The sequence below is a fragment of the Eleginops maclovinus genome, chromosome 1 (assembly GCF_036324505.1).
Source record: "Eleginops maclovinus isolate JMC-PN-2008 ecotype Puerto Natales chromosome 1, JC_Emac_rtc_rv5, whole genome shotgun sequence".
NCBI classification, from domain to species: Eukaryota; Metazoa; Chordata; class Actinopteri; order Perciformes; family Eleginopidae; genus Eleginops; species Eleginops maclovinus.
This window is the reverse complement of record NC_086349.1, coordinates 16,721,000-16,746,267: the sequence shown is the minus strand read 5'-3', so window position 1 is coordinate 16,746,267 and position 25,268 is coordinate 16,721,000. Positions and strand designations below refer to the sequence as shown.

General features: G+C 40.8%; 1 protein-coding gene across 2 annotated transcripts in view; it reads left to right on the top strand.

The window, feature by feature from the left end:
• Nucleotides 1-25,268, top strand: part of LOC134865409 (ERC protein 2-like) — a 145,515-nt gene that overhangs the window by 39,101 nt on the left and 81,146 nt on the right. For both annotated transcript variants that reach the window (XM_063885025.1, XM_063884941.1), the window contains exons 8-11: nucleotides 11,136-11,273; nucleotides 15,228-15,410; nucleotides 20,619-20,660; nucleotides 21,378-21,571. In XM_063885025.1, the coding sequence (XP_063741095.1) occupies nucleotides 11,136-11,273; nucleotides 15,228-15,410; nucleotides 20,619-20,660; nucleotides 21,378-21,571 (557 nt within the window). The remainder of the gene's footprint in view (nucleotides 1-11,135; nucleotides 11,274-15,227; nucleotides 15,411-20,618; nucleotides 20,661-21,377; nucleotides 21,572-25,268) is intronic.

Here is a 25,268-nt window from a genome sequence, read left to right as displayed (position 1 = left end):
GGACTGTTGTTGCTTAATCACACGATGCAAAGAGGTTAACTGAGAACATTGAACGTTGTTTGAGGGGCTGGCTTCCAGCTCATAAAATGATCAGCTCCCAATGAGTCAACCAAACAGTTAAAGAGAGCTATTCATCTTTTTAATATCTTCCTCACTGATGACAAGCGTAAATATCTATACCAGACGCACACTCACCGTCACGCACGCACGCACGCACGCACGCACGCACACACACACACGTCATCATACTGGACCGCTTTGAGGGTTAAGCTGATGTATCTGTGTTATTAAGACAAGCTCTCTATCTTCACAGTTCCAATTCCCCACCACCCAGAGTGTTAGTGAGGATGACGCAGGTTAATGACAGATCAGCTGGTGTGTCATCATGTGTTTTTCCTTTGTCTGTGTCAATGGGAATGTGTTTGTGTACGTGTGGAGCAACATCTGTAGGATGTTCAAGTGGGTGTAATAAAAAATGGAACAGAATTATCTGGGGGAAAAACAGTAATGTAAATAACAACTGTGAGTCTGTTTTCTATCAAATTTGTGACACAAATCATTTTGCAGCTTTTTTTTATTTGACTAGTAAATCATACCTTTCTACCTTGCAGTCCTACCTGGTTTTGGATGTTTTGTGTCATTAGTTACCAATTTACATTTCAAGTCAGTTCACTGTACTGACTTTGTATTATTTGTAACTAGTGCTTGAAGAGCCTGCCGCCTGTAGCTTAACTCACTTTGACTTAAGCATTTACTACGAAATAGTTGAAGTATGAACAGATGTCTTTATGTTCGTGCAAGTGACAGTACTTCCATGCTTATATCTGTTGGAGTTCTCTGACATTGAAGTTTAATGGTCTGTTGCGCTTTTGAAAGTGTAGTACTTCCGAGTGGCGAAGTGCCCCTCTTTCGCCCCTCTTTGGTTGCGTCAAAAACATCTTAATCACAGAGAGTGATGCTCTACAAACTGGGGAAAGGGCTCCGAGACTGGTGGGCAGAAGAGAGACGGATAGACCAGTGCTAATAAATGTTTTATTTCAGTGCAGCACTGCTGAAGATACCTTCGTTTACAGCATGTTTAACTTATGGGTGCCCTGTTTTTCCGACTCAGGAGAGAATGAGGATTTTCATCTTTTCTCAGGGGGCCTCTCCATGTACAGTCACTATGACTTAAAGCGTAGTTCTATGATGTCATTGCAGTAGTTTGAGCTCTGCATTGATCCTAATAGTTAGAGGATGAACTTAAGTAAAACTAATTGGGTCTTTAAATGAAAAACTAAAAATGCGAATGCTAGTTTCACGCAGGCATTTTTGGTCTTACATATCAACGCAGAACAGTGGGCGCTTTGTTCAGGCCCTTGGTCTACAAGACCATGACCAATGCATAATGATGCATCTATTTATTTATTTTTTCATTTCAGGTTGTTTGTTTTTTTTTGCTGGGGGGATAGGGGTGAGTGAGGTACACATGCAGAGCCGGTTGTAGTGTGGTTTTGGCATACATGTGTTATTCATGTTCAAACATTGTGGTCGTCTCAATCCATATTCATGCTTTTAAAAAGGCTCGCTGTGTGCATGGAAGTATAGTATCCCCTATCATGTTCCCTCCCTATAGCAACCACAGACAGAGAGATTCGATTACCCCTGCTTGGGCTGCATCAGGCATATGTTTGTATGTTTGTGTGTGTCTATCCAGAAGGATTCCTTGTGAGACTCAATGGTCTTTCTCAAGGTTAGTTATGAGAGTGTCTAGCAGGTCTCCCCTGGGTTGGGGAACCCAGTTCTGTCGCAGAGCACCGCCTGCCAGACTCTTTCAGCACTTGCTCTGGCCTCGTTTCATCGGCACGGAGAGTCCTTTGATTTTGAAGAAAAGTAGAGAGAGAGAGCGATATAGACATGTTTCCTCTGTTTCCTCCCCCCTCTTCAATCTCCCATTATGGAGAAATGTCTATTTTGCCTCTTTCTTTTATTATTTTAGAAGTTCCCATGCATACCATCTAATGAACCAAATGTGTTAACGTTGAACCAACTAGCCCAGCAGGCTTATGGTGACCAAATTTCCCCCAAAACCTACGCTGCCCCTTCTCTCCCTTTTCTCTCCCTCCTCCCACATGTTTTACACACCGCCCGAAAAAACACTGGCACTTTTGAGTTTGATGCATATGGATTGCGAGGGGAAGTGCTGCATGTTGATAGAAAGGAAAATATTAGTTCAGCATTGGCACAGAGTTGAGTGGGTTTGTGTGTGTGTGTGTGTGTGTGTGTGTGTGTGTGTGTGTGTGTGTGTGTGTGTGTGTGTGTGTGTGTGTGTGTGTGTGTGTGTGTGTGTGTGTGTGTGTGTGTGTGTGTGTGTGTGTGTGTGTTTGTATAAACAAAGCTTTTCTTTCTGCTTTTGTGTCCAGGCATGTATGATAAAAGATAGTTTCCTTTTCCAATTTTAAACTACTTCCTAAAAGTCCTACATATAATACAATTTTGTCCCTAAAAGGTGATGTTCCATTAGGCACCCTTGAAATTGCTGGGTGACCAGAGGTCGGGATTATTATTATGTTGAATATTGTCAAGTGCAGCAAGTTGGCATGAAATGCTTCATCAGATTCTTAATCTTTTTAACTTAATATCAAGTGAAATATTTACACATCTGAATCCAGATACTGCTATGTGTATTGCCACTTCAGTATAGACAATATACTAAAAAACTGATGCATTGAGAAGTGTGGCACATTTTGTTGTTTTGTACAAAGAATTGGTTTATATTTCTCAACATTAGAAATAGAAAATGGTATTAGTACTGATATGTAAGTATTTCATGTTAGCACTTGTATAAAAAACGATCAAAAAGTTCCCCAGCCCCATAATAAGACTATTATAATAATACAAGCAGAGGTGCATAGTTGTAAAGCTTTTACTCAACGAAAATACTTAGCCTCTTTAAGCGATTTTGGATGAGGCTGTCACCTGACTTCATTTAATAAAGTTGCAGAATCAAACAATTAATAAGTGACATACCTAATCTAGATCCACTCTAGTGTAAAGTATAAGTATTAAAGGGTAAGTAATGATGTGTGTGTAACAGCTTTATTTCAGAGATCCCTCTATTTCTTTACTGAACGTGTACGTTTCTGTGTGTGTGCGATCTTGATAGAGCTTGTGATGAGGCCACCAATGCCTTTCATCCTAATGGATTCCATCTGACCAATCACAGTGCAGAGACACGGCCACAGATAAGCCTGTTGGAGCTGGGGAGGTTCCGGTAAAAGCCTATGATAGGGCCCCCCTACATCCCCCTTCTGCTACTATCAGCAATCAGCCGGGTTAATGGTGAGAGCCTGAGGCTGGCTGATTGGAGCCAGGCTACACATCAGTCAAGACAAACCCAGTGTCGGGCCATATGTCAGGCTGCAGCTATTCAGGTCCGTCTTCCTCCTGACCACAACACGTGCACTGCAGTTGAAGAATTCAGACCTGTTTGATGATGAAGAAGTTAAACCTTACTGTATCTTGATGATGACACCAGCCATAACTCAGGCTGACCTGTTTCGACCCAACTTGTTGGCAGTCAAGTCTTGGTAATTCATACTTCCAGATCTGAGGCAGGCCCTTCAGTTGCTGTTTAAAGTGGGTCACAGTTTGACCTCTCTCAGTTGAACCGTATGACTGTATGGAGTATTTGACTTGTCTGACCAGATCACTATAGAGTGTTTCAGGGTCAAAAGCTACAGGTTGACACATGGCTGCTGTGGTCCTCACCGGGTGGCCACCTTTCTTAATTTCTTCCTTTCATGCTTGTTGCTTTCTTGCTCTCTTGCCTTCTTCCTTTATTTTCTAGGATTCTTTGTTTTTCTGGGTTTCTTTCTTTCTTATTTGGTTTTATTCTGTCTTTCCTGGTTTCATTCTTTCATTCCCTCAGATCAAAGGATTCCAATTCCCTCTCTACAAAGGAGTAGAAGAAAAGAGTTAATACTAATGGTGCTGGAAGCAAAGGAATAAAGCGTTAGGGTAATTACCCAGCAATCACTGCAGCATTCCGCAGCTGAGGGGGGCAGAGATAGGGTCTTGAGCCTAAAGAGCATGGACGTGGATCAACTTGGCCAGCACACACACAGACACACTCACACTCACGTACAGCCGAGCTTGCACAAGTGCAATCTGTCTTCATTGAACAGCTCTGGGGTCTGCAGTAGTCTCTCCCTGCTCATTTTGCTCTGTGGTCCACCAGGAGAAATCACTATGAAAACAACACTCGCTTTGTCTTTCTCACTGTTTCTCTGACATCTCCGTGTGCATGTCTGCAACTCTGTGTAAGTCTATTCCAACACAGATAGATGAACACACGCATAGATGTTTGTTAATCTATCTACGTTAGTTTCTATTTGATATGTATGAATGCAGTGGAGGGTCTCTGTGTGAATGACTTTCTGGAGGAATGTGTGGGGCGAGGGGGAGGATGTCTGCTTGTCATATGTGTAAATGCTACACACAGCCCCCATCGCTGAACCTGGCCCAACGTTCATGATAATAATCTAAGCCTGATTGTGTGTGTGTGTGTGTGTGTGTGTGTGTGTGTGTATGTGTATTCCTCAGAGATCAGTACTGTATGTTCAGAATAAACCACATGTTACAATGGACGTACAGAATTAGATAAGTTGATACAGTTTCCTGTTAGTGTATATAAGTGCATATGCAAATGTACATGCACAAACAGTAGGCTTCATTTATCAAGCTACCTAAACGTTTTTCTTTCAGTTACTGTACATTAGGATTGATCAGAGTTGTAGTTTTTCACACTTTGACAAAAACTTTTTAAACAGGAAATGTGAACAGTCTGTTCTCTAGGGAAGAAAGGCCTTAGGGAAAGATGAATTGCAGCTCATGGAAATATCTCAGGTGCACCTGTGGCTCACAGACTTTAAAAAGATAATAATGTTTAAATTCAAAGATTATTACTTTTTATTAAGTGATTTTTTAAAAGTTAGCTGCTATTTTTTGCTCTCTGAGAACTCTGTGTTTTTTTTCCAAACGTTATCTGTGAAGCGCTGTATTTAATTATGTGACTACAATTACTTTTTGTAGTTACTGACAATACATTAAGGGCAAACAGCCTGTTGCTATAAACAGTGTTTAGACTTATGCAGACAGTGACTGTGATGAGACTTTAGCCTACACACAATATTAAAATAATTCAGTTACCTTAAGCCTCCTGATAGAAGCTGCATTCATTGGTCAAGGTTAGGTTATTGACAGGCTTTTGGCCCCTCTTTTTTCAAGCATGCCGTGATTTGGTTTTTGATTTCTAGTTTCATTTCATGCAACTATTTTCAGATATTTCATGTTGCATTCCATTAATACAAATTATTTTAACGTAATCTGTTCTTGTAATCTGTAATTTGATGCTAAATTAAAACCTCTGTGAAGTCGAAAGCCTGGCTCTTTGGCTACTAAGTAATTATTGTTGCTTTTCTGCAGATTTTTTTTTTCTAATCTCTTTTTCCGGCCTATTTGATATAATTGGTGTGTTCTGCTTTCCTTTATTTAATGTTTTTACTAAGGTTCTTTTTTACAATTAAGGTCATGAAAAAGGGTCACTTCCAAATTAGGAATTATTGGGATTTATTCTTGTATGCACACAGATAATCTCATGTGTCTGAAGAAATATTTTAAACTCTACAAAATGTCAACGACAACAAAGAATATATACATGAATATATACACACACACACACACAAACACACACACACACACACAACACACACACACACACACACACACACACACACACGTATTTATCTATGATTGTTACTATGTTCTCATGAAGTATTTGTATTTACACGCCTGTGTGCTTGCATTGAAATGAGAGTGTGTGTGCATGCGTGCGTGTATGTGTGTGTGTTGCTAATAGACACAGGGAACCTTTGTATTTCTTAACAGGCGCTGGTGGTTAAGAGCAGAATAAATGTTGGGGCAAGCTGCTGTGAGTCACAGGCCTCAGTCATAATTGTAGTGAGACCCGTAGAAAATTATGTCTCTTTCATTTGGTCTAAATTCTACCTCGACAAACCATTTTTTCCTTGGCTGTAAGATTGACGAGAACCTGCCTGTTTGGCTTTTCAACACGATTCTGCTTTGGCTTGGGCCTTTTGAATTTGGAGGAATAGCAGTTTAGGTAGAGAAAAGCACAGCACATATACAGAGGCATGTACACATGCAGGAACACGGTGGCACAATACTTGTTTTTGTGAAAAGGTTAATGTTGGCAAACAGTTAGAAAGGGCGTAGACATTTATTTTCATTCTCTATCGGAGGAAACTCTTTGACATACAGTAACATATCCTTCACAGAAATAAAGAACGAGTTCTACTTTTCCTTGTAGAAAAGTGTGAATGATTTCGGAACGTGAGCGTTGTGCTTCTTGACCCACCCTTCTCTTTCTCCCTCTCTCTTGGGCACCACTCGTCTTATGAAGTCATTTTGCTCCATCGTTCTGTTCGATAACAGATGAGTAATGACTCCTCGAGCTAAGCTGCATGACATCAGAAAAGGTCATTCGAGGGGAATAGGGTAGAGGTGTAATTTTCTGCTTTAAGGTCTTTGTGACACATTGTCCTTTACATTCCCAGACAGTTGAATCAAATGACTCTAGAAATTTGATGGGGACTTCGCAGCTTTGAGTAATAATGGCAGCTACCTCAGTACTTTCAGGAGCTCAGTTATTTTTGCTTGCAATTTTATTTTAAGCTCCTGATACTATCTATAATAAGAAGGTGACTTGTGAGATTTCTGGGTATCTCTTCTGTCTTGCCCTGATGAAAAAGTGTGATATATATCAAGTTCACATATTCCAAACTTTGGAAATTTGATTCTCCTCTGTGGTCTCTCCGAATCTGCTGTCCTCATGCAGGGGATGCTTGGGGACAAAAACAATAACACATCATTTTTCATTTTAAATGAACTCTGAAGTTGCCATAAGTGGATATATGAGCATGTTGCAGAACATGACCACATGGGGGCGCCAGCTTACACAATATCAATGTTTTCTCAGTCTGCCGTAGTTGCCCATGTTGCCCTGCTTTACAGCCATAGAAGGGGTTGTGGTGCAACAGGGGTTAAGTGAAGTTTAGGCACACCCTCTTCACTGAAAAGGTCACTATCTTCCCTCAACTTCATGACCAATCTGTGTTTCTCTTTGAAGACCCACATCTAAGTGGTGAGAAGCAGGAGGAAGTCCGTTATTAAACTCTGAATCAACACGCTCTAATGGCAGGAAATATGTATACAGGTGTAAATGTTACTATGACACATCGATATATGAACACACACCATTTAGTATGTTCATGTTTTACTTGGATTGCACACATGTGGTATTGGAGTACTTAAAGTAGCTGAATGATATTTCCAGTACATGATCTGACTGACTGACCTAGATTTCTCCAGGGAGGTACACACTGTGTTACTACATATTGTTCTGATTGTGGTTATCCTCCTTCTGAGTATTTGGGTGTTGCTGTATGTGTGTGTCTGAGTAAATGCATTCACATCAGTGCCAGGATCTTTGGTTTTACTTCTGTCGTGGTCATATTTTCAGAGCTGATGACAAGCTCAGAGAAATGTGCCTTCAGAAAGGGCGTCCCATTATTGTTTTATATTTTTATTGGTCCAAAAGAGTTTTAAAAATACAAATGATTGTATTTGTATGGTGGTCATGCTCAGTGCTGGTCTCCTTTGTGCGCTGTAGAAATGATTCCTCTGGAGGCCATCGAGTTTTAGTTCCTAGTTTGGGTGGAAGACAAATGGGTTGACCGGGTTTGTGGTTCCTCTCCGGAACAAGACGCTTTTAGATCACAATTTTTCACCAGAGACACAGGACTTGATACTGTTTCACTAACTTCTCTCACAAAACATTAGAGCTCAGCTTGTCCTAATCATGATGATATACTGCAGACTGCAACAAAAATGCTCCCAATGAATTTCAAAGCCCACTATCTATTGTGTCCTATCTATGAATTGTACATATTTACTTTGGTTTTGTTTCACTGATGACAATATTACAGCAGCCCACTAGTTTTACCAACAAGTTGAGAAGTCAATTACAATATGACTGAAGCCAACACCAACACGTTTATCATGGATAATCTGTCTGTTTATGTGAATTATTTTTGTTCCCATAGTTTTTATTGGTTGGGCTTCTTTTTGCGATTATTAAAACAGCCTTACACAGGAAAGTTGGGAAGAGAGGGGGGATGATATGCAGCAAAATGCCATGGGTTGGGCTGCTGCAGTTAGGATTTAACATTAATACATGAGCAGCCCAATCCACAAGTTGAGCAACCGGGTTGCCCATGTTTTTACATTGTCATTTCAATGATTTGGCAAAAATGAACTACTATTTTAAAAGGTCAATTTCATGTCTGAAAGGTTGGTAAAAGGTTATTGAGCTTCAACACATTTAAGGAAAACTTGGTCCTCTCCTATCATCTTGGTGATAAGGTTATCAGAGACAAACTGTATGGCTGTAAACAGTGAGGAGCCATGTGTGTGGGAGACGACTGAAACAGACGTCACAATTTCTCAGGAGGATACACTCACTGAGACAGACAGTCCACACCGCAGTCCATGGCTCAGAGAGTCAGAGTAGCTGCCTATCGTAGGTGGTCTGCTTCAGCGGGAGGTGTGTGTGGTTGGAGAGTGGGATGACATATGCGCGGTGGTTTAATGATAAAAGTCTGTGTGTGTGTGTGAGAGAGAGAGAGAGATGCGGGAGTAGAGTTTGAGGTAGCCTCATACACTGAAAGATAAAATGAATGACTGCTGTTCTCATCATAACAATTGAGCTACTGGTTGGGAGGCCCCTTTTCCTCCCACAAAAACCATACGGCTGTCCTGCACCTTGCCTGTCAACGAAAGGCATTTCTCTTCAGAGAGTGTGTTTTGACTTTGAGAATTCTGACAGAATTCCTTGCCCCTTTTTCCCATATCCATGAATCACGTGGCAGGCTTCTCATATGGTGATACAACGTTTAAGTTATGTTCAACGTTTTTTCTGCACAATTTCACAGAAGGCAGAGTGACATGGCTAGATATTTCATCGAGGGGTTGTTATTTTGTGTTACCAGGCCAAAGCAAACTTAGGCTGGTGAAGAATGTAATCATTTATCTAAGACCAGAGGCAACATGCTCAATTTGACCTGAAATAAGGCTCTGTGGTACCCGTAGGAATAGGGAGCTAGGGTGTGCATGAGTGCTAATGTATATGTTTCGGTGCGATTTATGAGAACAAAGTATGTCAAAGCTACTGTGCTGCTACAACTCAAAGCCAAGCCAGATATTTAATTTGTTTGTACTTCCTCTTGTGTTTACTGCATGTGGAGATAAGAATGTTCCAGCATCAGCCTTATGTCATTTGTGGCAAGCTCACCGGTGCCTTCAGATGTACAGAGTATGACTGGCATAAAGTGTCTTACTCAAGTGCCCAAGTGCCTACGTCCTTGGAAAAGTGGGAAGTGACTCTTCAGCCAACTCACAGAAATGAGAGAAACATTTGATAATAAATGAGGAGACCAATATAAACCAGTGTCCACCCTCAAACCCCTTCTAAAACACTCTGGGAATTGTATCCGACTTTGGCAGTTTGAAACTTTCCCATCATTCCCTGAAGGGTTTAATGTCCCTATTGCCTGTAGACTCACCCACCAGAGCCTTTAGCTTGGCTGTATAATGACTGTCATTAACCTATCAAGATCTGCCGAAGGGTCCTGAATGCCTTTTTCCCACCCCATCTTGCCACTTTCCCTTCATTGCCAAAACCAAGATGGCTCCTTTTAAATCTTTGCTCTTGACCTCCAGGGATCAGAGAACACCAAAGTCTAGAGTCTAATTGGATTCATTTGTAAAATAGCTGTGGAGATTTGGACATTATCTATCTATGTACCCATGACTGGAATGCAGCTAATTCTACCCCACTGGACTTTTTTACCCTGTCACCATCTCAGTTAAAATCTGGTCTCTTGATGGCCTGAAGTGCTTTTTCTTGTTTTTATTGGATTCTCATGTTCATTAAATAATACATTCTTTTCAGTATATGTGCCTCTCTTTTGTACAACAAGAGCCCTGATCTGAGAAAGGACCACTTGGGTCAAATGTGGAATTAATGCTTTGCAGAAGTTACTGAATGGTGCTTTGTCTTTTGTAGAAAAAACACTAAACAAGAGTAAGATGGAGACAGGAAAATAAATGCTTTATGCCAGTTCATGTCTTAGGGCATCTCTGGGAGTCTATCAACTTTGCAAATTTAACTGCCTTTTAAAAAAAAGATTACAAGTGAAATTCATAGGAATGTTGAATGTGCTTGTGGAAATTATAAGTCACCATGTCACCATCTCCTGTCACCAGATGTGCTCCGTTTGTGACTAATTTGTAGACCTCTGGAGACTCATTGCATCGTGCTGTGTCCTACAAGCTGCATCTGCTAGTGTTTTGTCTGGTACAGCTCTGAGCATTTTGAGTTTGTGTGTGTGTGTCTGTGTGTCTAAGGGTGCATGTGTGTTTAACGGATGTTCATCAGATAAAGGCTTTTGAACACCAAAACTGGCTATTACACCACCACTTTAGCGACATGAGGTTAGCCGCAGAAAGGCAGATGTACGGTCCTGCAAGTCAATGGGCTCAATCAACTCTTTGTATGACTTTAATAAACTGGTACTGAAGCTGATTTGGTCGCACCATTCAGTGATCGTGTTGTTTACACCACTAAGTCTAACTTTTTCTCTCCTCATGGATCAAACCATAATTGTTTTGACCAAAGTCATACAATGAGGCTTTCATTGCTGCTCATCCTTAAGCTGCCAGGCCAAATTGGGATACATCACAGCAAGAAATTGGAGAAAGCAGCCAAGGGCCAGTCACTATTCAGTGTCTAAACCCATTTTCTTAATGAATCAATGGGATATGTTTGGGATACTTCTGTACCAAAAGTTCCCGAGGCCAGTACAGTTGTTTACATTTTACAAATGCTAGCTTAACTTTTCAGGTTCTGTTTAAACTTCAGCCGGTGACCTTTTTAGTCTTTTTGATTGTGAGTTGGTTGTTCAATATCAATATGCTAACCTCAGCTCGTCTTGTCTCTGTCCTTCTCTTTTCAGATTGAAAACCTGTTGGAGCAGTTAAAGGATAAGGACAAACAGCTGGCTGGGTTGAGGGAAAGGGTCCAAGGCCTCCAAACTGACTCCAGCAACACAGACACAGCCCTCACCACTCTGGAGGAAGCCCTGTCAGAAAAGGTACAGAACAGAGGGAGTGGTGAAGCGATGGTAAGGATGGCACTGTTGAAAAGGTTTTAGGTAAAGAAACGCTAACACTAACTGTAGAGAAGATGGGCTAAAGGTGAAAGTTGAGGTTGCTATGTTAGAATAGTTGCTAGATTGATGGTGTGAAGAGTTATGCAAAACTAAAGCTTGGTTTTAGATGCAGACAATAAAAAACACACATAATGAAACCATTTGACCAACACTTGGTCTGGAAGGGTCTGGAAATGTTTACCCATTGAGGCACACTGCTCTTTCTGTAAGCTGGTATCCTGCATACGGCTTAATTAAGTTGCGTGGTTTGTTATGACTCACTGCCATAATTTACTGACACAACCTCCAGATATATAGACCTGGGACCACACTAGACGAGGTCCTCTTAGAAAACAGTAAGGGAGAGAAGGGATGAGGAGGTCTAAGGTGAACATAGACAGAGGATTAGTCCCTGTCTTTAACTGTGCCGAACACAGGGAGGGAATGATTTATAGAATAAGAGGAGGATGGAAGTTTTGAAAAGGGAAGGAATGGAGGGATGGAAAAGCCGCATGGCAGAAGAGGCACAGCCCTGATGGAAGAGGGGGCCCCAGAATTAAGGGAGGGAGAGGTCAAGGAATGTAAGGGTGGAGGCTGAGTAAAAAATTAGTAACTTCTGCAAGACATATGAGAAAAGAAGAGAAAGAACAGAGCTAGCAAGAGGAATACACTTACAATGCATCAGACTGGGATGGAAATTCAATAACTGATAACAGCCACACACATATGAAAAGATTAGCAACGGGTACCGTGAGTGAACATAATGAGAGAGAGACAAAGTCTGGAAAGTCTCAATGTAATTTATACAATGCTGGTCCAATGTTAGTAAAATATCCTCATAATTGATTTTTGGATTTACTGGCCTCCACAGCCTACACAAATAGTATAATGAGCACCCATATATATTGCAAGACACATTGCTGCATACAAATTCATAACTGAACAGCCATGTGGATCATGTTGAACTAAACAGACTCACTTCACATGATCTGGATGTTGGTCGTATACATGCTGCTTTTGTTGTTTTTCTGGCAACATGAGAGAGCAGCTGGTCTCCATAAAGCCTCACCTCAGCCTCACTAATACTAAAGATGAATGGTCTTGCTGGCTACTGTGGTGTTTTCTGTTTAGTTAAATGAAGTACATTTCATCACACAGTTACAGTTACCCAATATAACCCCATTGATTTTGCCCTATTCATAGGCATATAGAAACTGAGGGAAACTGGAAAGCTAACCGTTTTGGTTTTTTTACATTAACCTTTTGCAGTGTGGTAATGAGTTGGTTCTCATGGTTGCTGTCTGGTTGCCAGTGATTTTCTAATTGGAGACATGCTTGAACACAGGGGAAGATTTGGTAGGATAGACTGAACTGAAAATGACAATGGAGATGTCAAATTGTAGTCTGGCAGTATAAACTGTCTTCCTTGATCCTGCTTAGGTTTGTTGCATGTTTGAAGTTGTTGCTAGCAGACGTTTTTTTTTTTGTACTAAAGTCTTAAAAAATGATTGCTTTGGCGCTGAAGGCTAAATAGTGGTTCCCATTTATGTGTTTGTTTGTACTGCAGGCTAAAAGATGGATGCTGGTTTACATTTTGTTGGCACTGGCTGCTGCTTAAGAGTTTATAGAGTTCCCAGTTAGGACAGATGTGGGTGTCCAGCCATATATCTTGTTTTGCCAGTGGCTGCCACATTTTTATGTGTTCCCATGTGCAAATGTGTGTTTGTGCATGTTTATGCCTTGAAATTTCTGTTTTAAAAAGCATGTGTTACTTGTGTTTACCTAGTCAGATCAACCGAACAAAACAGAAAATAAAAAGAGGTTAGAGAGGTGGAGAGTTTTGGGGCAGCAAATGGCATTAGCCTGATCTTCATCATTAGCATGGCAAGGTAAGGTTATGATATGTAAGGTTATAATATCTGTTATAGGTTATATGTCTGCTTGCTAACGATTGGATGTTACAAGCCAAAACTGTGAATTGCAAACAGCTGATCCCAATTAGCCAATACAAGCGTGACTTCAGTGCTCTGCCTGAACTAGCGATATGTTTCATTACTGACATTTTGAAGGGTGGTGTTAAAACTAGGTCAAAGTTCAAACAATTAAAAATCTAATGAAAGCAAATCCATTTTTTTTTAGCAATTCTAAATTGGAGGAACAACATTAGTGCTGAGTCAGCTTACAGTGCCCCCTCAATAAACATGTATGTGTTTTTATTTATACAGTGGTAAGGGCTTTGACTGATCATTGGAAAGCAGGTTAAGTGGAGTCAGACACAAGGGTGCTTGAGTTCCTGCCGCTTATGAACACATATGTGTGTGTGTATGGGTGTTTATCTCTGTATGCTGCAAACATGTCCTTTGACTTGAAGTCTTTACTTGACTTGATCTACACTGGATTGAATCAACACGGAAAAATGCTTTGTGTTCTCAGAAATCAGTCTTTTAATAGACAAGATCTTGGCTGATGTGTTTTTCATTCAGTAGATGTTTTCACTTAAAATGATCTTTTATCACCTAAATTTGTTTTTGTTGCCGACAGACTTTGAAATGAATAGCATAATGGCATAATAAACTGCAAATCCCTTTGCTGCCTTGGCCCATCTGTTTACCCAGAAACCACTTCTGATGCAGCCTACATATAATTCAGCTGTGATGAGGAGAACATTGGCGAGCTTTTCAGACATTGTGGTCAACACAGGGTGTGTGTAATGTGTTTACAAGAGTGAGTGTGTGTGTTGCTAATCACACTCCCTGTCACAAACCTGCTCTTGGAGCCAGTCGCCAGCCACAGTACTGTGGTTCTAATTAACAGGCGAGGGCATTGTGCCCAACAAGCCCTGCTCTTTTGTGTTTGTATTTATGCATGTGTGTGTATGTTTGTGTGTATGTGCGGCTGTCTGTGATGTTATGTCTGTGTTTGTGTTTTGTTTATTTATAGTATGCTCCATACTTAAGCCTCATAAAGGCAGATTTTATTATCATACCCCGGTCTCTTTTCCCTGAACTCCATCCTATAGATATTTCATAATGTGGGGAAAACACCCAGGCCCTATTAGCCATGTGGTCTCTCTCCCTCTGTTCGTTCTCTCTCACCCTCTCGTCTGCAGCTCACTATGCTGTGCATTACTGTGCCAGGTCTAGTTAGTGGGTGTGTTTGTCCAATTACCCCGAAGTTTAAAGCTGCCAATCATGCGGCGATGCCACATCGTAAAGCGTCATTGCTGAGCTGTGCTCTATGCCTAAATAAACACCTGAGTAAACACCTTGATAATCACTTCGGTCCACACCTAAACACACACACACATACACCTTAACACGACCTACTACACACACCTTGCATGCTTCGCCACCCATGGTGTCGACCTGGTCTCTGGCCAATGCCCAAATCCGTAGTCCTCTTGCTGTCCAATGTGATTAAAGAACAGAGAAAATGATGATGTAAACATTCCAACTTGGTTTATTAGCAGGTGATGAGAAGCTGCTAGGAAGTGATCTACTGTACTGTCCAACCTGTTTTCAATAAATCTATCTCTGTCCCTCAACCCTTCTCCTAATTCCTCCATCTCTCTGTGTTCTACTTGGCTCTGATCTTCTCTTGTTCCTGCTATTATTTATTGCCTTATTATTTATGACAGGCCTTTATGAGTTTGACTGTGGCCTGATTTTGCAAGGCATGCTGGCGAGCCTCAGTATCCAGAGACTGGTTCAGTTTTTTAAATAATGATAGGAAAGTAAAACTGTAATCACACAGGGCTGAAAATCCTTTACACACTGGGAGCAAAACACACAGTTTGTAGATGAGAACAAATGTTTATGCAGATCTATTGACCTTGCTATACTCCTACTCCCAACTCCTATCAAACCTTACTTATCTGTTGTTCTTTTACTAACTCAGGAGCGTGTGATTGAGAATCTGCGTGAGCAGAAGGAGCGGGAAGACAGGGTTCGAATGGAGGAGCTGGAACTGATGAGGAAGGAGAACCAGCTATTAAAGGACAAACTTTCCGCACTGCAGCCCCTGAAACTGACTCAGCCTGCCAACCCCATCCTGACCCAGAACCAGAGGCCTGATGAAGAGGTCAGTATGGATTGTTTTGATTAAGATAAGGATAAGAAGTGATGTTTTGTAAATAAAAAAAAAGGTGTGACATGCATTGATAGTAATTCAGGGAAATATGTTTTGGCTATTGTATTACATTGAATCTAGAATATCCAAAACAAATCCTGTGGTTCAAACGGTGCATGTTGATACGAGCACTGTACACAGGCTTGATAGTCTGGTATGTGTGTGAACTGCAGACAAACAGCAATCAATATTTCATCGGCATCCACATCATAACAGAATTGCACATACTTCCTCACTTGTTTCAGTCTCTTAAAGGAGCCAAACACAAAATCCTGTTTTACAGACCTCATAAAACGAATAATACCAAGTACATTTCTCAAAATGTTTTACTGTTGAAATCTTCAAACGAACATCATGACACTTTATAATTATATTTTATTGTACATAAAGAATGAAAAGAATTAACTTTACAACCTCTCTGCATTGGTGTAATACCCTACTTGCACCCTGTATTTACACTGCCTACATCTACTGTAATAGTCATTCCACTCTCTTACCTCCCTGTGTGCATCCACAATATTGTTAGCAACTCCCTAGCAAAGGGCCTGCCTTCACTTTGTCCCACAGGATAAAGGGATGAATTAAGGGAGAGTGATTTATGGACGTAAAAGATCCCTCTATCCCTGTTCAGGTGCCAAGTCAAAGCCTGGCTGTCTTTTTTTCTCCCTCTTTTTCCTCTCCAAGGCTTACAAGCCAGGACAGAATCTCGCCCTGCCAGAATTTATGAGAATGTTTTTTTTTATTCTCATAAAAAGCATACACACATTTCATTCCTCTGAAATGATATCTTGTTGAATGTTGACGAGGCACCACTTGAAAGAAAAGCATCTCAATAACTCCTTGTAGCCAGCAGATTCACACTCTGACAGAAGTGTTGCCATAATTGGAATATTTTGTGTACCCGACAGCAATCAGACCTGTTATGTAAACTTGGAGATTATTCAAAAACACAGATGTTTTTGTGTATATATTTGTTAGTATGTGTGTGTGTGTGTGTGTGTGTGTGTGTGTGTGTGTGTGTGTGTGTGTGTGTGTGTGTGTGTATGTGTGTGTGTGTGTGTGTGTGTTTCTTTCTGTGTGCCTATGCATGCATGCCAGCACGGACTAAACTGTTGAATGCATGTTTGTGCGGATGTATGAGTGTCTGTATGTGTTTAAGCTTTAGCAAACTCACAGAGTAAGAAACCAAGAGGGAACCACACAGATCAGCCTCTGCTTTTTATGTAATGTTCTGGTGTCTACTGCTGCCAGCCACCGAGTCATTTAACTTGCCGTCATAAAAAGACAAAAAACTGTGCCTTCCCAAAAGAAACAGGTCAGTAAAACACTAGTGTCTGATGAATGCATACTGCTTTTTTTGGGTGTGTGTCTGTGTGTCTTTGTGTGTGTCACATTACATGATCAGTATGTGAGATGTGCTGAAAAGCAACACCTTTTTATTAAAATATAATTAGTTTGCCTTCAAAGAGGACTGAGTATCATAACCTCTGTTTTTCTTTTTAATGCAATTTATAATTATTTGAAAATACTGAAAAAAACGAAAGAACGAGATCGCGGATACAAGCGGCCGAAATGGGAGTTCTCCGCAGGGTGGCTGGCATCTCCCTTAGGGATAAGGTGAGAAGTTCAGTCATCCAGGAGGGACTCGGAGTAGAACCGCTGCTCCTTCGCGTAGGAGCCAGTTGAGGTGGTTCGGGCACCTAGTGAGGATGCCACCTGGGTGCCTCCCTAGAGAGGTGTTCCAGGCACGTCCAGCTGGGAAGAGACCGAGGGGTAGACCTAGGACCAGGTGGAGGGATTATATCTCTTTGCTGGCCTGGGAGCGCCTTGGAATCCCCCAGTCAGAGCTGGTTGATGTGGCCAGGGAAAGGAAAGTTTGGGGCTCTCTGCTAGAGCTGTTACCTCTGCGACCCTGACGGAAAAGCGGGAGAAGATGGATGGATGGATGGAAAAAAACCTTGAAAAGCGTTTTGTTCAAGTTCTTTATGCTACAAATGTTTACTTGTTTTGAGGTTGTATATTGAATTTTTTAACAATTAAGCCACACAATATTTGTGTTTGCTCCAGATTTTCGACAAGACATCCTATGCTAGGATGTCTCCAGACTGGCACCCGATAAAATAAAAACAAAAAACTAATAGTTGGACACAAAAGCCGTCACAAAGTGTGTTTGATCGTATTGCGGTGCAGTGGAGTGTGAGGGCTGTAATACTCAGTAGGTCAAAGGTGAGCTGATCAAACCGACTCTCCACACACACGTATATGTTCATACGCGCCATTTGCTTTAGCAGGGCTCCAGAGTGTTACCAAAAGTCTGTCAAGTGCGACTAAACATTTTCATTGGTAACACCAGAGCGCCTGACATTTAGCAGGTCTCTCTCTCTTTGTGTGTGTGTGTGTGTGTGTGTGTGTGCGTGTGTGTGCGTGTGTGTGTGTGTGTGTGTGTGTGCGAAACCGCACCCTGTACCTCGAACGACCTCACACGCTTAAAACATACCGGTAATTTATAATGTATACAACTGTTGATTGTTTCTACATTGAAGAAAATCCTTTGCCGCCCTTTACACCTGTCCCTTGCTCTGAAAGGCCCAGCCCGGTCTGTCTCCCCTGTTGCCAGTAAGATGCTTAATCCTCACCAGAGGTGCTGGATTCATTTCTGAAGTTTGGAGTGGGCAGCAGAAAGTGTGTGTGACACTGTTAATTTAATACCAATTGAAAACTTCAACGCTAATTTATTTATTTTCTTTTTTCTTTAACACAGCCTGTTCAAAACAAGACTGTTGTTCAGCTTTTAAAGCAAGGTGTAGATAGAAAAACGGGGCATCAGAAGTCAAGAATAGTTTGCATTCATTTGCTGGACATGGGCAGACTTTTGTTGGTGGAAAACATCGTTTACTTATTGTATTTTTTTTAAAAATGTGTCTGCTATAAAGATTCATGCAGCATTGACTGAAACTACACAGCAAATTATTTGTGGTTTTAATTAGTTTAATAAAAAAAATCTTAAGAACGTTTGCTCAAATCGCTTTTGTTAATGCAACTAAAACATTGCTGTTGCTGGAGTGAAAATAATGCTTTTCCACAAAATCGGAATAAATCAGAATCATTAATATTATTTTAAAAACAGCTTCTTATACAATCAATGCTTTAAACTTCTAAAACAACTCCTAAGTTGTATTAGCAATGTCCTCATTTGACGATAATCTCATATTTCTCAAGTTCCTCAAAGAAAATGGAGGAATAAGCTTTTTGCCTGACGGCCATTTACCTCATACGGATATGCTGCGGCCCACACACTGTATCTGCAGATGTTTGTATTACTGACTCAGTCGAGCTATTAGTGGAGCTTTTTATCTTGACCTCACAGCTTTGTTGACTTCACTGCATCCTCATCCTCTTCCCATAAAACAGTATTTGTTGATTCCGAAGTTAATAAAGGACTTCTGAAACTAAACACTAGTTCTTCAAAGAGAAAATTGTAAAGCACCTAAGGGAAGGCTGTGACCTTTTCAGAGAGGTTTGGCGTAAATCAGCGAAGAGGCACCACACCTCAACTGACTTTTGTCCTATTCAAAAAACTATTTTCCAACCAGGCAAACGTCATACCCTTATGAAATATACCTTTTTCCTATTCCTTTTCTTTTTTATGGGAAGAAAATATGAGGATTATACTTATCAGACATTGATTGTTTGCACTCACTGAACTTTAATGAGATAGAACACTATCATACCTAATATATATATAATAGAGAAAGTTATTACCCCCAGGAGTAAAAAAAAAACCTAGGTGCTGGGTATCCTGTGACCCAGTTTAGATCCTTGGTGGCCACACATATTTAACTTATTTGTAATATTTATAGTTCAGAGACATTTCCAGGAATGATAATAATAATTTCAGTGACCAAATATGTAATCCTATCTTTACTGGCCTTCCCCCTCCTGTCATAATATCACTAATTCCTGTTGGACCAGACGTCCTTTTAGCCCCTGCTTTTCTCCCGTCTGTATTTTCCAATGTAAGAACATAAACTCTAGTCTACTTAGCCTTAATGCATTTTGTACAAGCTCAGATTGGGTATGATGTGTGTGTGAGGCTAGATGCAGAGGTAATGGGGGTGAGGAGGAGTTAAACAATGACTCTGCTTGCCTTCCTGAGGACGAAGTTTTCCCCCTTTTTTTCACAGTTTTTAATCTCTAGTATAGGCAAACTTCTGAATACACACGATACAGTACAGTGACAAGCTTATTGGCTTTTTAGGTCACATATGGCACATACATTAAAAAAGGACAACAGTCATATAAATGGTTTATTGCTGAGCTACCTGTATCTAAAAAAAAACATGAGCCCATGGCTGTATCACAGAGGCCAATCTAATTTATACAACTGCTTCATCTTTGGGTTTGTTAAAAAGAGAAAGAGGCATTTGTTCTGATTGGCTAGCGGTAATAGTTGACAGTCATTCCTTGGGCTTTTTTTAATGACAGACTCAAGCACAGCTACATGCTCAGTCTCAGACCCATGTAGACCTGACAATAAATTGCTGTGTGTGTGAGTGTTTGTGCTCTCTCACTTGATGATGTTTAAACGAGTGGCCTCAGCTGTTTCAACAAGTTAACCAATCTTCACAAACACAGTAGACAGAGAGTAAAGACTAAGTAAAACAGAGACAAGTAGAGAGAAAGATAATTCTAGGGTACAAACTTCCTCTGGGATATTTTTCTCAGAGAAGAAAGAATTCATCAGTGTTGCTCTGTTTTTCTAACATTTTACTTTTGGAGAGGTTTGGTGGTCTCATAAAATCGCATCCAAACAGAGGGAGACGGTAATTTTATAATGATAATGACTGAACTCCAAACTCTACTGACAGACGCCCTGGGGAGGCAACTGATAGACACAAACCACAAAAAATCAGTCAGCAGACTAGAAGGGGGGATGATGAAATGATGAGAGCGGATGGAGGCACAGACTGGTTCTGCTTCAGATAGACGTGACCCTGACCACATCTTCAGGACAGACTTACCTTTACCTTACCTAAGTTACATTTGCAGGAATATCTTCCAACTGACCTTGTATATCAGTCTCCGATTGTCAGTCTTAAAAAAATGGGAATTGTAATACTATACCTGGTTCTTATACTCTGATTTTACTTTAACTTCTAGGTAACAGCCAAAGTAGATGGGCCCCCAGCACGAAGCCCTACGGTAAGTGGTGTTACTGTATTTAATGCCTTTTGTTTGTCTGTGCTTGTGTGTGTGTGTGTGTGAGGCCATTTTAGGACATCTCAGACACTCTGCTCTCTATTGCCAGACATGGACTAACTTTAATCTGTCTGAGCTGTATTTTGTAACACTTAGCTCAACATCCATCAGTCCTATCTTTCCCTTTTCATTCTTAACTTTGCTTGGTCAGACTTCAGCTGCAGCACAGCCTCACTTGTAGTTTGTTAGCTTCAGGTGTCCTCTGTTAAGATCAGTTTTTGTCCCCTAGGGATGGCCTTTCAGCTGAAACATGATAGCAGGCTAATACTTACTGTTAACAAAGTAGCATATTGAAGTATAAGCATTATTTTTTCCATAATTCTGTCGTACCATGATTTAAGTTCAATTTGAGGATTTTCATTTGAAATATGATCGTGTTGTATATTCTGTTGAATAACTCACTTAGTTGTTTCATATTTTGCAATGCTGAAATGATCCAAAAGAAATCTGGTTCAGAAGAAGAATGTGTTTTTTACTGACAAAGGACAGCTAAGGCTTATGGGTGTTGAAGTACATGACAAATTAAAGTTTGAACTTAAAGTTAAGTCTGACTTTGATCCTGAAGAAGAGCATCCCCTGAAAAGCCTTGTATGAGACGACCTGAATGATCTATGCAGGATATTACTCTCTCTTTTATGTATCCACTTCTTCCCCCCAAAGACCCAAAACATTGAAGAAACAGTCCGGAAGTGTCCAGACATCACAGATCGTCTAAGGCTTCTGGAGCAGGAAGTGGCTCGCAACAAGGAGGATTCGGGGAAATCCCAAGTGGAAGTTGAGAGGCTAATGACAGCTCTGAGGGATGCGGAAATCGACAAATTGTGCAAAGAGAAGAAAATTGCTGACCTTGAGAGGTGAGGGTCAAAACTTCAGTCATATATATATATCCATAACAAGACACCATCTGGGTGTCCTCAGAGAGCAGTGTCCTTCCAAGTGACCGGATCTTTCTAAGATCTCAATTCATCCCTAAGTGGTGTATTTATAAAGGAGTAATCCACGAGACATAAACTGTCTAGATTGTGTCCTCCCTGCACTTGAAACCACTTCCACGCTGTCATGCCTTTTGCCTGATGTAATCACAGTCTAGAAATGCACATTGTGACCAATGCACATGTGAGGTTTTTAATCACGGTTTAATGTCTTATCATTTGTTTCATTTATCTGCAGACCTGGGTAAGTAATTCTTAATATCACTAACACTGTCAGTAGCCATCACTTTTGACATCATGGAATGACTTTTTAGGTGATTATAAACTTTCCCAGGTTTAAAGTTGTCAATTGAGGAATTTTGGCTCAAATTGAATTCCCAGGAAGAATTGAATATCCCAGTGGGACGTTAAATGTATAATACATTTACGACAAACAATCTCAGTCCTCATTCCTGTCACTGCAGTCACACAATGAGAGACTTTATATGCTTCCTGTCTCATGTCACTGGAGACGTATAGCCTCTCTGTTGTGTTGAATTCCGCAAAACTTCTCTCCATTTCATTGCTATCATGTGTGTTTTTCTTCATGTCATTCTGTGTTTTCACATACGTGGCTTTAAACCCAACAGGTAAGTGGTTTTGTGTATGTATTTGCTTTACTGTAAAGGCATTCAGTCTCTGTGTGTGTGTGTGTGTGTGTGTGTGTGTGTGTGTGTGTGTGTGTGTGTGTGTGTGTGTGTGTGTGTGTGTGTGTGTGTGTGTGTGTGTGTGTGTGTGTGTGTGTGTGTGTGTGTGTGTGTGTGTGTGTGTTTGTGTTTTTGTATGTGTGTGTGTATGTGAGTTTGCCAGGAAAGGCAGCCAGCAGCATGCCAGTGGGAGGTGGTGTACCCAGCCCAGACACTGGCTGTTTATACTACTCTGTTTATTACTGGCACAGTACTACTCAATTATCATCTGATTTATGGATTGGCATGTTGTGTATATATGCCCAAATGAGAGGTTGTTTAGTGCCAACACAAAGGTACTGCAAGTTGGTGTCTGTGTGTGTATTCACTTCATGTGTTTGCATGTGCAAAAAAAGTAAAACAGCCGTTTGTGTGCCTGTTGGCATGTGTGTAGATTGATAGTGGGATCTTTCCCTATTGGTCGATCGCCAACAGCACAAAAGAAACCAAGATGTATGTTTTTTTTACACAAGCTGGCCCCGTAAGGTTCAATATAGTTCTGAATGACTTTTAATACATCTGGTTAGGCTGCATGTTCTGAATCCAACATAGTTTCCTGCCTCATTCATTACCCGTTTTACAGACTCCACTCTGGCATGGAAACGCTGTGCTGACTCAAACTGTGTGGGAACGCATGGGTATTAAGTATAAAAGGGATACGGTAGCTCCCGCAGACTTTGTTCACACAGTTTACTCTCTGTTTCAATGTGTTTGTGCATGCGTCATAACAACCCCTTCATGTGCCTGCTACTCACAGGCACCTGTCACTGAGTGTGCCCATGCACATGTGTGTGCTAACTGTAAGTTAGTTTCTGTGTGCAGCCAGAGAAGTGTTTGGGTTCAGGATGTTGAAGAATTCACCTCAGTTCTTCCATCTTATCAGGGCTGCTGTCTCATGTCAGTCACTTCTATTGGTCTGACCCCTCCCATTGGTCAGCATGTACGGGTCAGAGGTCAAATACATGTCAGCTGCAGGTTAACAGAGGAGGATCCACTGCAGTTAAGCACTGCTGCTGTAATGTAAATAAAATAGAAACGTTTTTGCATTTCCACTTTAACTTGACAGAGGTCAGTGTAGAAAAGGGGAGGGAGGGGCAAGGTGGGAGTCCTATGACATGCAACAAAGGCAGAACCCAGGAAATGGCTGTTTTATGGCGTGCCAGCAGATGAACACTCACTTCATTTTCTCTTTATGTAAGTCATATGCCATCTATAGAGTATAGTGGAGCATCAAGTTATTCCAGTTATAACCTTGTTATGTTATCACTGGAAATTCTGATCAAACAAAGACATTAGACACAAACAGAGACACAAGAAATGTTGCATGTGTATTTCTGTGTGACAGCATGGTTGGACAGTTGTGTCTGTGTGCTGATTGGACTTCTGTGTAAGACAGTGCAGGACGTGTCTGGGCAGAAGATGGATGTCTTTTTAATAAGCCTGTTTCTGTTGGAACGCGGTCAGATGGCCTATCAACCACTATCTGAATGGAGAGAGAGAAGAACACATGAGGAAATATACACTTTCTCATCCAGTTGGCAATGCTGCAGAAAGAGTCAAAGATGAATGTAGTCAGCAGGTCATTGTAATAAATACCTTCCAGCACAAGGGAGGCTCACTCGCAGCTATTTCATTGCCTAGAGCTCCTCATGATCTACTGTAAGTCTTCAGTGATAACATTGGGTAGTTTATTGTTTATGTTTTATTACTGCCTTGTGTGTAGGTGCAAATCCTAGCTAATCTGCCTAAGTGATCAGAGACACTGAACAGGCTTTGAGGAAAGCATCTGTATCAGCTGTTAACACTGATGCAAGAAGTTGGATTTGTTAAGTAGAGCCCTGAAAGCCATGGTGGTTACAGATCTCTTGGAGCAGTTTGTGCACATATGGTAGACTAAAATGAAAAAACGTCTTAGTATGACATATTGGGAGTGAATCATTCTGATCATTTATCTATGAATTTAATCAAGTCGTACTTTCATCAGCCATAAGTGTATTATTATGAGTTTGCTGCTTTGAAGAATCTCAAGTTTGTGACAAAAGTTGTTCTAACATGGAAATAAGAAAATAAAATGTATGTGTTGGCTGAATTTAAAGCCTTTTTTTATTCTCCTTTTCTTTCCCTTACGGCTATAAATTGTAAACCAGTGGATTTATTTTGTATATTTCTTACTGTTGCTACAGTCCTATAGCTTTCACGTTTCTGTGGAAATGTGGGAGCTAAATTTCAAGAAATAAATCAGCCTCCCAGTTTCACCATGTCACAACTATTGAAGTGGTAAGCACTCTGGTATGTAAGGGAGGGTTTCAGGAAAAAGGAGGTTTGTCTTTGTCTATATGTGAACTTATGTATGCACTGCATGTGTGTGAGTGTGCATGTATATGTCTGTGCCAGGGGTGTCCAAACTACAGCCCTGGGGGCCAAATGCGGCCCGCAGGACATTTTGAACCGGCCCTCAGCAAATTCTAAAAGTATAATGGAATACGGCCCACAAATAAAAACATATGCTTGTCTTTTATTATACTTCTTAAATATATATATACTATATTAGACAGTATTCATGTGTTATTAAGCCCACTTTTCAAATGAATTCAGTCAATTCAAGTTGAAAACATTTTCTAAAAAAATCTGAGTTGATAAAAAAGCCCAGTAACTTATTTGCAGAACAAGCTTGAAATAGACCCTTCATAAATGAAACCCTACGGAGAGCTGGGATGTAGGCTGTTTTTTTCCTTTAAGCATTTTCCTACATTTGATTCATTTTGCTAACTTACAACTTAACTTATGAGGCACTATACGTCACCTCTAGTGAGGGGCCCAGCCCTTTGTTTATTTTTCTGTATATGGCCCTCGGTGAAAAAAGTTTGGACATCCCTGGTCTAGGCTGACACTGA